The sequence below is a fragment of the Triticum urartu genome, chromosome 2A, assembly GCF_056163025.1.
Source record: "Triticum urartu cultivar PI428250 chromosome 2A, HENAU_Tu73, whole genome shotgun sequence".
Lineage (NCBI taxonomy): Eukaryota > Viridiplantae > Streptophyta > Magnoliopsida > Poales > Poaceae > Triticum > Triticum urartu.
In genome coordinates, this window is record NC_141874.1 from 206,903,218 (window position 1) to 206,917,603 (window position 14,386).

General features: G+C 45.6%; 2 protein-coding genes across 6 annotated transcripts; one reads left to right on the forward strand and one right to left on the reverse strand.

The window, feature by feature from the left end:
• Positions 1-187: 187 nt before the first annotated feature.
• On the reverse strand, positions 188-3,289 carry BAM5 (beta-amylase 5). Its single transcript, XM_048693833.2, has 7 exons — positions 3,145-3,289; positions 2,582-2,980; positions 2,291-2,455; positions 1,486-1,749; positions 1,068-1,277; positions 731-970; positions 188-648 (listed from the first exon to the last, which is right to left on the reverse strand). Exons 1-7 carry the CDS (start codon positions 3,193-3,195, stop codon positions 466-468), a joined length of 1,512 nt encoding a protein of 503 aa, XP_048549790.2. The 5' UTR covers positions 3,196-3,289; the 3' UTR covers positions 188-465.
• Positions 1,472-9,665, forward strand: LOC125529423 (serine/threonine-protein phosphatase 7 long form homolog). 5 transcript variants are annotated; one of them, XR_015616114.1, is made up of 5 exons: positions 1,534-1,734; positions 3,268-3,338; positions 8,255-8,357; positions 8,862-8,931; positions 9,012-9,538. XR_015616114.1 is itself a non-coding variant. In XM_087543635.1 (4 exons), exons 1-4 carry the CDS (start codon positions 1,693-1,695, stop codon positions 9,576-9,578), a joined length of 750 nt encoding a protein of 249 aa, XP_087399761.1. In that variant the 5' UTR covers positions 1,534-1,692; the 3' UTR covers positions 9,579-9,665. The 5 variants fall into 5 exon arrangements, 1 of the variants encoding a protein (XP_087399761.1); XR_015616117.1 differs by lacking the exon at positions 1,534-1,734 and adding an exon at positions 2,963-3,008; XR_015616115.1 differs by lacking the exon at positions 3,268-3,338 and having other exon boundaries at positions 1,472-1,734.
• The last annotated feature ends 4,721 nt before the right edge of the window (positions 9,666-14,386 follow it).

A 14,386-nucleotide genomic window follows, 5' to 3' on the forward strand; every position in this document is an offset into this window, starting at 1 on the left:
ATGACATCATTGAATATCAGTTTGTTTAGCTGGATACTTATCTTAATTCCTTTTGTGAATAATTACCGTTTCACAGCTCGCGCTTTCTATTTGTAGTGACCACTCAGTGGATGTAAAATAGTCTGAACGCTTAACAGCAGAAGCCTGGACGGCAGTTCCATTTATACGGCTAAAAACTTCACGATCATTAAGTTACAAGCACAAACTGTTTTATTTATTCACTCAAATACACACAGCAAAGTGGGGCGGAAGTTCCTATGAACTGCAGCTCATCGGAAAAGCATACAACCTCATGTTACCAGTACAATAGTATTGCCACACTATATGGCTATAACATTGTAGCACACAGTTTATTTATCCTCGGCGGCTTATTTCCTGCGCACCTCAATTCTCACAAGTGCCTCTTGACCCTCTCGTAGACTGCATAAGTGATGCACATTATTTTATGAAGGTGGAGAAAGATTTCTACACAGGGGCAAGGAGCACCTCATCCCCGACATCAGTGTGATCTTTAACTGGCAGGTCGGTGTTCTTATCAAAGGGGAATGGCTCCAGTTTTGGCTGCGCTACTTTCAGGATCATTTCAATTGGCATTTCTGGCTTTGATCTTTCCAAAGGCGCCACTGGATCAACACTTGGGTCATGACCCTGCAAAGAGTTATAGATTATTTAAAATAGGCTTGCAAATGACACATCTGTTTTATTTTAAACATGCATGGGTGGCACTAACCAGGTTAGCATGCATTTTCTCAACAAAAGTTTGGAAAGTGGCATAGTTCTGTCCCTCCAGTAGCTCATTCGATAACCGGAGGTAGGTGAACCCAAACAGTTTGTGCTCAGGAGGGCCATTCTTGTTGATGCCTTTCGGTCTCGCGTTCCTGAGTATTGTGTTGTAAGCAGTGGCATCAAATCGACCGAGTGCGTTTTCGCACGCCACATGTAAACCCTCTCTCCATCCAGCACTCAGCACCTAAGGTTTTTGATGAGAAGTGCTTCAGTGTTTCCGTAAAAGATAATTGTAAATTCCTGAGCCATAAATACTGGGCGGTTGCTAATGCTGTGGTTACCTGTTGGACTAGTTCTTCTGGTGCGCTCTTCGCCTCTTCGCTTTGCTCCGAGTCCCTCATCTCTGCACAAGTGAAGTTCATGCTAGCATGATGCCTTGTGAGCATGCGTGCTATGGTTCTGTAGCCGTCTCTGTCATCTAAGTTGTAGTACCCGGCTGTGAGCTCGGCTGCATGGTTTGGAACCCTGTACCACCAGTGAATGCCAGAGATCTGCAACCAAACATTGGATCATGTCTCATTACATTCTAGATTAAGCAATGTGAGTTGTATATACTTCCTCCTTCCGTAAGCTTATACACTATGTTAGGGTGAATTTGTGCATTTTTTTGTTGTTTATCAGGCACAACTTCTCAACTGAATCATGATTTTTGCAATCTTTTCTACTATAATATACTGAGATCTGTAGGATGGTACTTACTTTTATTGCCAGCTGCACCCTGCATCCCAAGAAGACCTTGTTTGCTTCGTCCAAGACCTTGTCACCGTGCTTGATCAGTTTGTTGGAGTACCATGACAGGAAAAACTTCCCCTTCTCGGTGAGGTATGTTCCGTTGTCCTTGAAGAATTGGGTTTTCTCGGGAGTGTCGTTGTACTCTCCAGCATCGTCTGGCAATTCCCACTCAGGATGGCCAGCCTTTGCCGCTGCTGCTTTGAAGTCTGCTTCCAGGTACTTGTCATAACACTGCAGATTATTATTGTTTTAGTTAAAACAGTTAATTGGAGCCCTTTTGTCTTTACTTGTTATGGTATTATTTTTGCATCCGTTTTAATTCATGCCTGTCTGTTTAGTTGGATGTACATTTGATGTCCACTGCTTTTACCGTTTAATTGTGGGGCCATGGTCTTATGTTTGCTTCTGATACTTTGCTAAAAAAGAGAGCATGATCTCTCAAAAGCCATAAGTTAGTAATGATTTGGAATTGCCATTTTATCCAACATCGCTTATGATCAGAATCACTTTACCACTGGGAGAACCTTTTTCAGTGCAAATCGTCTCTTGGGACAAAGATTAAACTGCCTTTGGTCATCACATGTTACATGTACTCCCTCCGTCCCAAAATTCTTGTCTTAGATTTGTCTAAATATGGATGTATCAAGTCACGTTTTAGTATTAGATACATCCGTATCTAGGCAAATTTAAGACAAGAATTTTGGGACGGAGGAAGTATAAGAGTATTTTGTAAGGACAGAAGAGTATTTGGCAACAAAAAAAAAACACTCACGATGAATTCTCCGACGCCCGGGAAGACCCATCCCTGGCTCTGAGGATAGGATGGGTACCTCATCTCTCCAGCCGGGCCAAGTCCCACTTCAATGTCCACGATGGTACCGGCATCCAAGAACTTTTTCATGTTTTCCCTGAAGCTCGTCATGTAATCAGCATACATCTGTCGCAGCCACAAAGACACACTGGGCCTATCAAAATCATAACTATGCTGTTGCCAAGACTCATCTCAGTCATCTGAATCACCATATATGCAGGAGAACTGGAATGGCGATTTAGCTTAGCTAACCTGGACGGCTGTTCTTCCATGGAAGAGAGGCTGGTCATCCACTCCAAGGGTGAGGTACTCGATGTTCCTCGTCCCGCCGCGGTTGGTGTAGAAAATGTCCGGGTCGGTGGCGCCGACGTCGCGCACCCACTGTGGGATGGGGATGTTGACGATGTCGCCGACGTTGCCACCGCACTGGTGGAACGACATGATGGCCTGCAGCTTGAGCCCGGCCTCGTGCACCAGGTCGAAGACCTGCTTGTAGGCGCTCCAGTCGTACGCCTTGGGGCCCTTGCCCTCCACCAGCCCCCACCAGACGTCTATCATGACGCCGTCCACGCCGGCCTCCGTCAGCTTCTTCAGCTGCGCCCTGGTCTCATCGCCCTTCTCGAACTTGTTGTCGACGCTCACGACGTCCAGCTATTCTCACAGTGGAAGTGAAGACAAGGTTAGTGCAAAATACTGCATCTGAGGTCTCAGATCTTGTTGATAAGTTGGGTATCAGATGCACGATAATCTGAGTTTCTAGATCCTTGCAATGGTTTGTCCGTGCCATGGTGCTTAGCGGGAAGAATGGAGCTTACCGGCAGCATAACGTAGACTTGGACATAGTTGGCTAGCATGTTCCCAGCCATTGCGGCTGCTGGCTACAAACACTGGTTTGCGTGCTCACTCACTCACCGAGCTTGGTTTGCTGGGTGTTGCAGGGGAGCTCGAGGGGTCTATTTATACTGCGAAAGAGGGAGGAGGAGGGCGGGTCCTTCTCCAGCGAGGCGAGGTGAACTGCTTGATTTTGGTTACCGCTCACAGCCCAGCTTCAGGGTTGATATCATATTTTCCTTGTCACTAGGAGAAGATTGGGTATCTGAGTGTTCTGATTCGTTCACGTGTGTTTAGAGCGGCAAGCCAACAGTATGTCAGGTTTAAATACGTTATCCGGGGAAAAAAATACAGGGTCGTCACGTATGTACGACTAGGACAAAGTTCTCATTGTCTCTGGATTATGGCAAAAGCCGAAGCCACGAGCCCATAAAATAATTCTATGTTTCTTTTTACTTCGCATATAAAATTTGTTTAAAGTCAAACTAAGCAAAATTTGACCAAATTTATCTTAAAAATATCAACATCTACAAAATTATATAGCTTGAAAATTTATTTCATGATGCATCTAATGATATTGACTTCGTATTGTTAATATTGACATTACTTTGTTATAAAGTTGGTCAAACTTTATAAAGTTCAACTTAAGACAAATTGTATATGCAGACTAAAAAGAAATGAAGGGGGTATTCTTTTTGTTTATAAGCCAAGTGCAAAAGTAAAAAAAATAAACTCAACCAAACACCCTCTAATATGTGGTGATTTGAGAGCCATGTGTGGTCGCCCACCTCACCCCCTCCATCGACAGGCGTGCGCTCTGGCGATTGATGACGAAGAGGCGAATCTCGGTGCTCTAGCTAGTAGTTTAGGTTTGGGATTTTTAGAACATCTACAGCCGAACAGGCAAATCCACCCCTCTATATGTTCGTGAACACGCCTGCGCATGCCAGCGGATGTAGCCGGACCGCCTCATATGTTGTGCCTAGCAGTTACATACCTCAAATCTGGACTTTCAAATCCATGCACATCCATCATACACGCCAATGTCGCACGTAAATAACAAATATTGGTAGCAAAACATGTAGTTCTTACATAATTTTTTAAGTGCACAACTCAAACATTAGCTCTTTCGTTTCCATTGTGCGTTCACATATGCTCCACAAGATCACTGAGTAGCTACATGTGCACTGATGATCTCAAAGATTTTGATGCATCTGCAGAAAGTTCATAAGTTGCTTTGCATCTTGATTTTTGGGGATTTGAACTTGTTCTTCAGGCGCTTCAAAATCATTGGTTTGGGCTACGCCATCACCTTCATTCTCGACAATCGTATTGTGCAAAATAATACAACATGTTATTAGTTGCCACAAAGTTTTTGATTCCCACATCATTGCAGTTTCACGAATAATTCCCCAACGAGCTTGAAGCACTCCGAATGCCCTCTCCACATCCTTCCTAGTTGCTTCCTACATTGTTGCAAAGTGGCTTTGTTTGTTGCCTTTTGGTTCAGATATGGTCTTCACAAATGCCACCCACTGAGGATAGATGTCATAGGCAAGATAGTATCCCATGTTGCCATTGACGTGCAGTTGCACGGTGGTGATTCTCCATTACAAAGCCTCCTGAACACAGGAGATCCGTTGAAGCATGTTGATGTCGTTGTGAGAACCCGACATTCCAAAGAAAGCATGCCAATACCATAAGTCATGTGATGTCGCTGCTTCCAGTATGATGGTGGCCTTTATGGTGTGACCTTAATATATTCCCCGTAAACCTTTGGGTAGTTTTTTCATTACCAATGCATGCAATCAATTGATCCGAGCAGTGTTGGAAACCCTTCTCCAATAGCCAACAACTATTATGTGTCCTGCACATTTGGTTCTCTTAGATACTCTGCTCCAAACACCTGCACCACGGCGCGGACAAACCTAACAGTAGTATTCAAGCATGTACTCTCCTCCATCCGGACCATCACCAATGGCATCAGCGGTAGTACCAAGTGCAAGCATCCTCAGAGCAGCCGTGCATTTCTGCTTAGCAGAGAAAGAAAGTTGGCCGCAACAATCCCTTGTGAGTTTGAAGTAGTCATTGTGTGCCCCTACTCCCTCCACAACGCGCAAAAAACAATGGTTTGCGCATAAGAAAACGACGATGAAACCATGCATCATCTGAAAAAGTTGGTTCCGGAGCAAAGTAGTCCGTGTGCAGTAGCCGTGCTCCGGAGACCCTCAGGTCACTCTTCTCCCTTTGATCGAGCCCTTTAAGTTGACAATATGCTCCACCTGCCGGTCCATTTCCTCTTGCATGCTCATGCCCACTTCTTCGTCTGAATCCGACGAATCGAAGAACTTATCTTCAATCATTTTATCAAGTTCCGTCGGTCCATACTCCTCGTTCGACGAAGCATCAGAGTCCATCACTTTCCCTGCGAATGAACACAAAAAACTGTGTCGGACAATGTATCGAACACATAGAGCGCAAGGGGCAGCTCGAATAGTTGCCAAACATACCATGGTGGCATCCGGGCCGGCGACAATGTCTGCGGGGGCGAACACGATAGAGAGGAATGTTGTGTCGGTGCTGGCGGCACTGTGGCTCGAAACGACTGTGGAGCAAGGGTGGTGGCGTAGCTATGAAAGGTCCGGCACGGAGGAGGAAGAGGTGAGAGAGAAAATGGATTCGGTAGGTCGAGGAGGTGGATTTGATGCAATTTGTGGTGGGGTAGGCCTATCGGATCCGACGTGGACGCGCCCGGGCTATCTGCCCTGTATTTGGACTGGATTGAGGGGTGGCAGTCAGTGTGGGTGTTTGAGGCGCTCGTCTGGGTCAGTTTTTTGACTAGTCGATGACCGAGGCGTTCACCCGGGCGTTGGGCGGGGGGGGGGGGGGGCTGAGGAGCCCGGTTGTAGATGCTTCTAGTCTTTACCGAGGCCTGAGCAAATGGCAGCGCTTCATCTTTGAATTGGTCTTTTGGGTTTTGATCCTCGAATTCATCTGTCATGACGGAGTCGATGGAACTCCAATGTAGATTCCTACAATCTCTTGGCTGTTAGGTTTTCTCGTCATAAGTGCGCGACAGTATCTGGTGTGGTCGATTCAACAGTCACGACAATGGCTTTAGGGCGTTGATCTTCAAGGACATGTGCACGAAGACTTTTCAGTTATCATTAACAAGGTTAGGCCGGCTCAGGTGTGGGGCAGCTACAATGGTGTGTTAACGGCTCGGTCCGACAGTGGTAGTGGTCGTTCGGTGGTCCACCTTGATGTATTTTTTTAATTATGTTTAGAGTGCTTTGTACCTTCGGTTAACTTTTATAATAAAATTGTGTTTTTTTAAAACAAAAGAAAATGTATTGACATGTGACCGTGTACCATCACACATAATGTACTTTCGATGAACTTTGTATCATCAAACGAAAATATCAACACCCCGTTTCCAAAAAGACTAACACTCCGTCAGACGGTTACACAAATAGACCGATCTTCTCTGCTCAGGTGACTATCTTACGGCTACCCAAAGAACCGCATCTGTTGTTTGTACGTACCTATTTCGTGTGTGAAACTGGGCGCAACCGAATTTTATTCCCCGTGTTGGTCGTGCACTGACACTGCTGCAGCATGTTGCAACTCCGGAAAGCTACTTATTCAAAAAAAAAAAAAACTCCGGAATGCTACAATCACGGCTGGTGCTGATTGCGAGTTCAGATAAACTTAACTTCAGTTTATCCATGGTTTTTACCTTCTTTTTTTAGCTGGCATGCTTTTTTTAACTTTGCTTTTTACTCTTCAGAAAAAAAAATCTTACATTATAGAACTGAGGAAGTACTTTTAAGCAATTGATTCATCAGCAGCTCTCGTACATGTTTGCCATCACGTTGCTATGCCATATGCTCCGTGCACACCTAGACCTTGTTCGACAATCCACCGACTCCGAAAATCTGCGAAGCGAAAAAACTGCAGCTTCATCCGCTCCGGGAGCGGAGTTGTGGAACATAGCAATTACAAACAGGGCATTAACCGCTGAAAGGCGAGACCGGGGCTCCTCCCGCCCAGGCCACGCCGCGCCTTTTGGATGCGGCCGGCGGTTCTCAACATCTCGACCCGGGCGTTCGATGATCTCTGTCGGGCATTCAGTGCTTCCAGTTGGATTAGCTGGCACGTTGCACATGCGCGGTCACAAATCGCAAGGGCATGGGATCTGTCGTTCTCCGTCAAAACCTTAAAACACACTGTGCTGTACCGTGAGTTTGCCGGCCATAACATTGCAAGATTATTTTGATGCTGATAATCTGTGGTGCCGATCGATGATGCTACCGCAAACAGGAGAAATGATCGTGGGGTCTCTTGCGCTCTTGCACGTAGTCGTGTTGACGAACAGCGTAAGCAGTAAAAAAAGGCGTTGTTATCGTGAAATGCGTAAGGTGGATCGACCAGTCGCTAGCTCTGTCGCGTGCGCAGCGCTTAGGGCTAGTTTGGTTCGCTTCCACGTCGCGGGATGCCTGGCCTGGAGCTTCCCTGAAGTTTGCCTGAACTTCGTTTGGTTGGTGTCCTGAGAATTTTGGTGCGAGCCTGGCCTGAATCGCCCAGGCATGAGATTAGCCTGCCAGGCGTCCCCTTCCATCCGCCTGGACAGCAGGCAACATCAGCCTGACGCTGATCCAGCAGGTTATAGATGAGTTATGGGCTGCTTTGTCAGTTTTATGTTTGTTTATTCCTCCCAGGCCCAGCACACAATTCAAACAGCTACCTCTCTAGGCGGAGAAAATCATATATTTGACCTCAGGGCGAAATCAAATCACAAAATGATCTGCTCTCGAAAAAATTTCACTCTGCTGACCCTTTCGTGTGGCGCCCGACAGCTAGGCGCCACACACCACTGTGCAGCGTCTCTGCCTTAGGCGTCGCACCTCCTGCCAGCGTGGCAGCCCTGGTCCAGTTGCGGCCCCACAGACAGCAGTGCAGCGCCCAAGGGATAGGCGACACACTGTGTAATGTGCAGCGCCTATGGCTTGGGCGCTGCACATTGACTTAAGCCGCATCGGGCCAGCCCCTCCCAGCAGTTCTTCCCCCTCTGAGCAGTTGCTCTGTTTACAGAGAGCGGCGGCAGCGGCGCTCCCTTCGGACCCCCCCCCCCCCCACACCCCTCTCAGATCTGAAGTTTTGAGGCCCGGATTCGATCTCCAATCCCTCCTACTAGGTAAACTCCTATGTTCCCTTTCTTTTTCTCCGTAAATGAGTTGCAATTTTAGGGATTTGCCCAAGATTAGGTGGAACCTTTGATTTGCTTGGTTTGGATCTTTGTTTGCCCAAGATTAGGTGGAACCTTTGACCCCCCCACACTATATGATTCTTGTTAGTGAAACCTAGATTGTAATTTTTTTTAGATATATATGAGATGCCTAGTTTTGTAGATAATTATGAGATGTTGAGTGTTGTAGCTATATGTGAGATGTTGAATTTTTTTAGATATATATTAAATGTTGAGTTTATTTGAAATATGAGATGTTGATTTACTTGAACACATATGACATACTAGATATATACGAGAATTTACAATCATTTATTCATTGTGTGAGAAGGAGATGTTGAGATTCTTGTAGATGAATACATATGAGATGTTTAGATGAACACATATGAAATGTTGAGTGTTTACCGATATTTGAGATGAACTCATATATGTTTATTGTTTGAACTTTGTAAGGATGGTTTGGCTTCTCGACGATGTCTACGACACGAAACACCGGGCCTACATGATGCGCGAGAAGGAGATGGTAATAACGAGTAATCTAAATATTTTGCCTTAAGTTGAAATTTACATGCCCTAAGATTTGTCATTACTTGTTTTTTGCAGAAGCTTGAACCTTTGAAGATTCGGTATCACGGGGTCTCTGGTCCTGCCATGCCTTACGATGAGCGGTACACACCGTACATCAAGCAGGCAGGACTACTCCCGTGGATTCAGTTGGTCAGCCGGTCCACGCCGAATCTGAACGCTCCACTGGTGTCCGCTCTTGCTGATTGGTGGAGGCCGGAGACGCATAGTTTCCATCTTCGGACTGGGGAGATGACCGTGACGCTCGAGGATGTCTCGTTGATCACCGATCTTGCTATCGACGGGATGCCTCTCTGTATGAGCACCGATTCTGATGGGTGGCGCGAGCAGATGATTGCTCTTATCGGTATGGCTCCTACCGAGGCTGAGGCTGATGTAGAGGAGGGAGAAGAGAAGAAGAAGAAGAAAAGGAAAGCATCCGGAGCTGCTTTCACGTGGATTCAAACTCACTTTGCGACGTGCCCTCCGGATACCACTGATGACATGATCCAGACACTGTTGGAAATATGCCCTAGAGGCAATAATAAATTGGTTATTATTATATATTTCCTTGTTCATGATAATCGTTTATTATCCATGCTATAATTGTATTGATAGGAAACTCAGATACATGTGTGGATACATAGACAACACCATGTCCCTAGTAAGCCGCTAGTTGACTAGCTCGTTGATCAATAAATGGTTACGGTTTCCTGACCATGGACATTGGATGTCATTGATAACGGGATCACGTCATTAGGAGAATGATGTGATGGACAAAGACCCAATCCTAAGCCTAGCACAAAGATCGTGTAGTTCGTATGCTAAAGCTTTTCTAATGTCAAGTATCATTTCCTTAGACCATGAGATTGTGCAACTCCCGGATACCGTAGGAGTGCTTTGGGTGTGCCAAACGTCACAACGTAACTGGGTGGCTATAAAGGTACATTACAGGTATCTCCGAAAGTGTCTGTTGGGTTGGCACGAATCGAGACTGGGATTTGTCACTCCGTGTAAACGGAAAGGTATCTCTGGGCCCACTCGGTAGGACATCATCATATGCGCAATGTGACCAAGGAGTTGATCACGGGATGATGTGTTACGGAACGAGTAAAGAGACTTGCCGGTAACGAGATTGAACAAGGTATAGGGATACCGACGATCGAATCTCGGGCAAGTACAATACCGCTAGACAAAGGGAATTGTATACGGGATTGATTGAGTCCTTGACGTCGTGGTTCATCCGATGAGATCATCGTGGAACATGTGGGAGCCAACATGGGTATCCAGATCCCGCTGTTGGTTATTGACCGGAGAACGTCTCGGTCATGTCTGCATGTCTCCCGAACCCGTAGGGTCTACACACTTAAGGTTCGATGACGCTAGGGTTATAAAGGAAGCTTGTATGTGGTTACCGAATGTTGTTCGGAGTCCCGGATGAGATCCTGGACGTCACGAGGAGTTCCAGAATGGTCCGGAGGTAAAGATTTATATATAGGAAGTCCTATTTCGGCCATCGGGGCAAGTTTCGGGGTCATCGGTATTGTACCGGGACCACCAGAAGGGTCCCGGGGGCCCACCGGGTGGGGCCACCTATCCCGGAGGGTCCCATGGGCTGAAGTGAGAAGGGATCCAGCCCAAAGTGGGCTGGGGCACCACTTCCCCTAGGGCCCATGCGCCTAGGGTGAAAGGGGAACCCTAAGGAAGAGTCCCAAGGAGGGAAGGCACCTCCTAGGTGCCTTGGGGGGGAGGGAAACCTCCCCTGGCCGCCGCCCCCTAGGAGATTGGATCTCCTAGGGCTGGCGCACCCCCCCTTTGGGATCCCTATATATAGTGAGGGTAGGAGGGCCTCTTGACACACCCCTTATGCCTTTGGTGCAGCCCTCCCTCTCTCCCAAGTTCTTCTCCTCTCCCGTGGTGCTTGGCGAAGCCCTGCAGGATTGCCACGCTCCTCCATCACCACCACGCCGTTGTGCTGCTGCTGGATGGAGTCTTCCTCAACCTCTCCCTCTCTCCTTGCTGGATCAAGGCGTGGGAGACGTCACCGGGATGTACGTGTGTTGAACGCGGAGGTGCCGTCCGTTCGGCACTAGGATCATCGGTGATCTAAATCACGACGAGTACGACTCCATCAACCCCGTTCACTTGAACGCTTCCGCTTAGCGATCTACAAGGGTATGTAGATGCACTCTCCTTCCCCTCGTTGCTGGTCTCTCCATAGATAGATCTTGGTGACACGTAGGAAAATTTTTGAATTTCTGCTACATTCCCCAACAGTGGCATCATGAGCTAGGTCTATGCGTAGTTACTATGCACGAGTAGAACACAACACAAAGTAGTTGTGGGCGTTGATTTTGTTCAATATGCTTACCGTTACTAGTCCTATCTTGATTCGGCGGCATTGTGGGATGAAGCGGCCCGGACCAACCTTACACGTACTCTTGCGTGAGACCGGTTCCACCGACAAACATGCACTAGTTGCATAAGGTGGCTGGCGGGTGTCTGTCTCTCCCACTTTAGTCGGATCGGATTCGATGAAAAGGGTCCTTATGAAGGGGTAAATAGCAATTGGCATATCACGTTGTGGTATTTGCGTAGGTAAGAACCGTTCTTGCTAGAAACCCATAGCAGCCACGTAAAACATGCAAACAACAATTAGAGGATGTCTAACTTGTTTTTGCAGGGTATGCCATGTGATGTGATATGGCAAAAGGATGTGATGAACGATATATGTGATGTATGAGATTGATCATGTTCTTGTCAAGGGAATCACGACTTGCATGTCGATGACGAGACAACTTCAAGAAGACACGATGATGGAGATCATGATGATGGAGATCATGGTGTCATACCGGTGACAAGATGATCATGGAGCCCAAGATGGAGATCAAAGGAGCTATATGATATTGGCCATATCATGTCACTATTATTTGATTGCATATGATGTTTATCATATTTATACATCTTATTTGCTTAGAACGACGGTAGTAAATAAGATGATCCCTTACAACAATTTCAAGAAGTGTTCTCCCCTAACTGTGCACCGTTGCTACAGTTCGTCGTTTCTAAGCACCACGTGTTAATCGGGTGTGATGGATCCTTACGTTCACATACAACGGGTGTAAGACAGTTTTACACATGCAAAAACACTTAGGGTTAACTTGACGAGCCTAGCATGTACAGACATGGCCTCGGAACACAGAAGACCGAAAGGTCGAGCATGAGTCGTATAGAAGATACGATCAACATAAAGATGTTCACCGACGTTGACTAGTCCGTCTCACGCACAGATCGGACACGGCCTAGTTGACTCGGATCATGTAATCACTTAGATGACTAGAGGGATGTCTATCTAAGTGGGAGTTCATAAGATGAACTTAATTATCTTGAACATAGTCAAAAGGATTTTGCAAATTATGTCGTAGCTCGCGCTTTAGTTCTACTGTTAGTTATGTTCCTAGAGAAAAATTAGTTGAAAGTTGATAGTAGCAATTATGCGGACTAGGTCCGTAAACTGAGGATTGTCCTCATTGCTTCTTAGAAGGCTTATGTCCTTAATGCACCGCTCAGTGTGCTGAACCTCGAACGTTGTCTGTGGATGTTGCGAACATCTGACATACACGTTTTGATAACTACATGATAGTTCAGTTAAACGGTATAGAGTTGAGGCACCAAAGACGTTTTGGAAACGTCGCAAAACATATGAGATGTTTTGAGGGCTGAAATTGGGATTTCAAGCTCGTGCCCACGTCAAGAGGTATAAGACCTCCGACGATTTTCTTAGCCTGCAAACTAAGGGAGAAAAGCTCAATTGTTGAGCTTGTGCTCAGATTGTCTGAGTACAACAATCGCTTGAATCAAGTGGGAGTTGATCTTCCAGATGAGATAGTGATGTTTCTCCGAAGCCATTACCACCAAGCTGCTAGAGCTTCGTGATAAACTATAATATATCAGGGACATATATGATGATCCTTGAGATATTCGTGATGTTTGACACCACAAAAGTAGAAATCAAGAAGGAACATCAATCGTTGATGGTTGGTGAAACCACTAGTTTCAAGAAGGGCAAGGGAACAAAGGGATACTTCATGAAACGGCAATTCAGCTGCTGCTCTAGTGAAGAAACCCAAGGTTGAACCCAAACCCGAGACTAAGTGCTTCTGTAATAAGGGGAACAGCCACTGGAGCAGAATTACCCTAGATACTTGGTAGATGAGAAGGCTGGCAAGGTCGATAGAAGTATATTGGATATACATTGTGTTGATGTGTACTTTACTAGTACTCCTAGTAGCACCAGGGTATTAGATACCGGTTCGGTTGCTAAGTGTTAGTAACTCGAAATAAAAGCTACGAAATAAACGGAGACTAGCTAAAGGTGAGCTGACGATATGTGTTGGAAGTGTTTCCAATGTTGATATGATCAAGCAACGCACGCTCCCTCTACCATCGAGATTGGTGTTAAACCTAAATAATTGTTATTTGGTGTTTGCGTTAAGCATAGACATGATTGGATTATGCCTATCGCAATACGATTATTCATTTAAGAAGATTAATGGTTACTCTGTTTATTTGAATAATACCTTCAAATGGTCTTACACCTGAAATGAATGGTTTATTGAATCTCGATCGTAGTGATACACATGTTCATGCCAAAAGATAGTAATGATAGTACCACCTACTTGTGGTACTGCCACTTAAGTCATATTGGTATAAAACGCATGAAGAAGCTCCATGTTGATGGATCTTTGGGCTCACTCGTTTTTGAAAAGTTTGAGACATGCGAACCATGTCTGTTGGTATATATGCATGAAGAAACTCCATGCAAATGGACCGTTTTGTACTCACTTGATTTTGAATCACTTGAGACATGCAAATCATACCACATGGGCAAGATGACTGAAAGCCTCGTTTTTCAGTAAAATGGAACTAGAAAGCAGCTTGTTGGAAGTAATACATTTTGATGTGTGCAGTCCAATGAGTGCTGAGGCGTGTAGTGGATATCGTTATGTTCTTACTTCACAGATGATTTGAGTAGATGTTGAGTACATTTATTTGATAAATCACGAGTCTGAATTATTGAAAGGTTCAAGTAATTTCAGGGTGAAGTTGAAAGATCGTCGTAACAAGAGGATAAAAGATCTATGATATGATCATAGAGATGAATATCTGAATTACGAGTTTGGCACAGAATTAAGACATTGTGGAAATTGTTTCACAACTAATACAGCCTGCAACACCATAGTGTGATGGTGTGTCCGAACATCATAACTGCACCCTATTGGATATGATGCATACCATGATGTCTCTTATCGAATTACCACAATAGTTTATGGGTTAAGCATTAGAGACAACCACATTCACTTTAAATAGGGCACCACGTAATTCCGATGAGATGACACCGTATGAACTATGGT

Excerpts from the sequence above, each read along its gene's own strand:
- BAM5 (XM_048693833.2), bottom strand. The coding sequence starts at position 3,195 with ATGGCTGGGAACATGCTAGCCAACTATGTCCAAGTCTACGTTATGCTG. Across the intron at positions 1,750-2,290 it reads CGGGCGTCGGAGAATTCATC|TGTTATGACAAGTACCTGGA; the intron begins GTGAGTGTTTTT and ends AATAATCTGCAG. Across the intron at positions 1,278-1,485 it reads GGGTGCAGCTGGCAATAAAA|ATCTCTGGCATTCACTGGTG; the intron begins GTAAGTACCATC and ends GTTTGGTTGCAG.
- LOC125529423 (XM_087543635.1), top strand. The coding sequence starts at position 1,693 with ATGGCCAGCCTTTGCCGCTGCTGCTTTGAAGTCTGCTTCCAG. Across the intron at positions 3,339-8,861 it reads TCCTTCTCCAGCGAGGCGAG|GATGGTTTGGCTTCTCGACG; the intron begins GTGAACTGCTTG and ends GAACTTTGTAAG. Across the intron at positions 8,932-9,011 it reads TGATGCGCGAGAAGGAGATG|AAGCTTGAACCTTTGAAGAT; the intron begins GTAATAACGAGT and ends TGTTTTTTGCAG.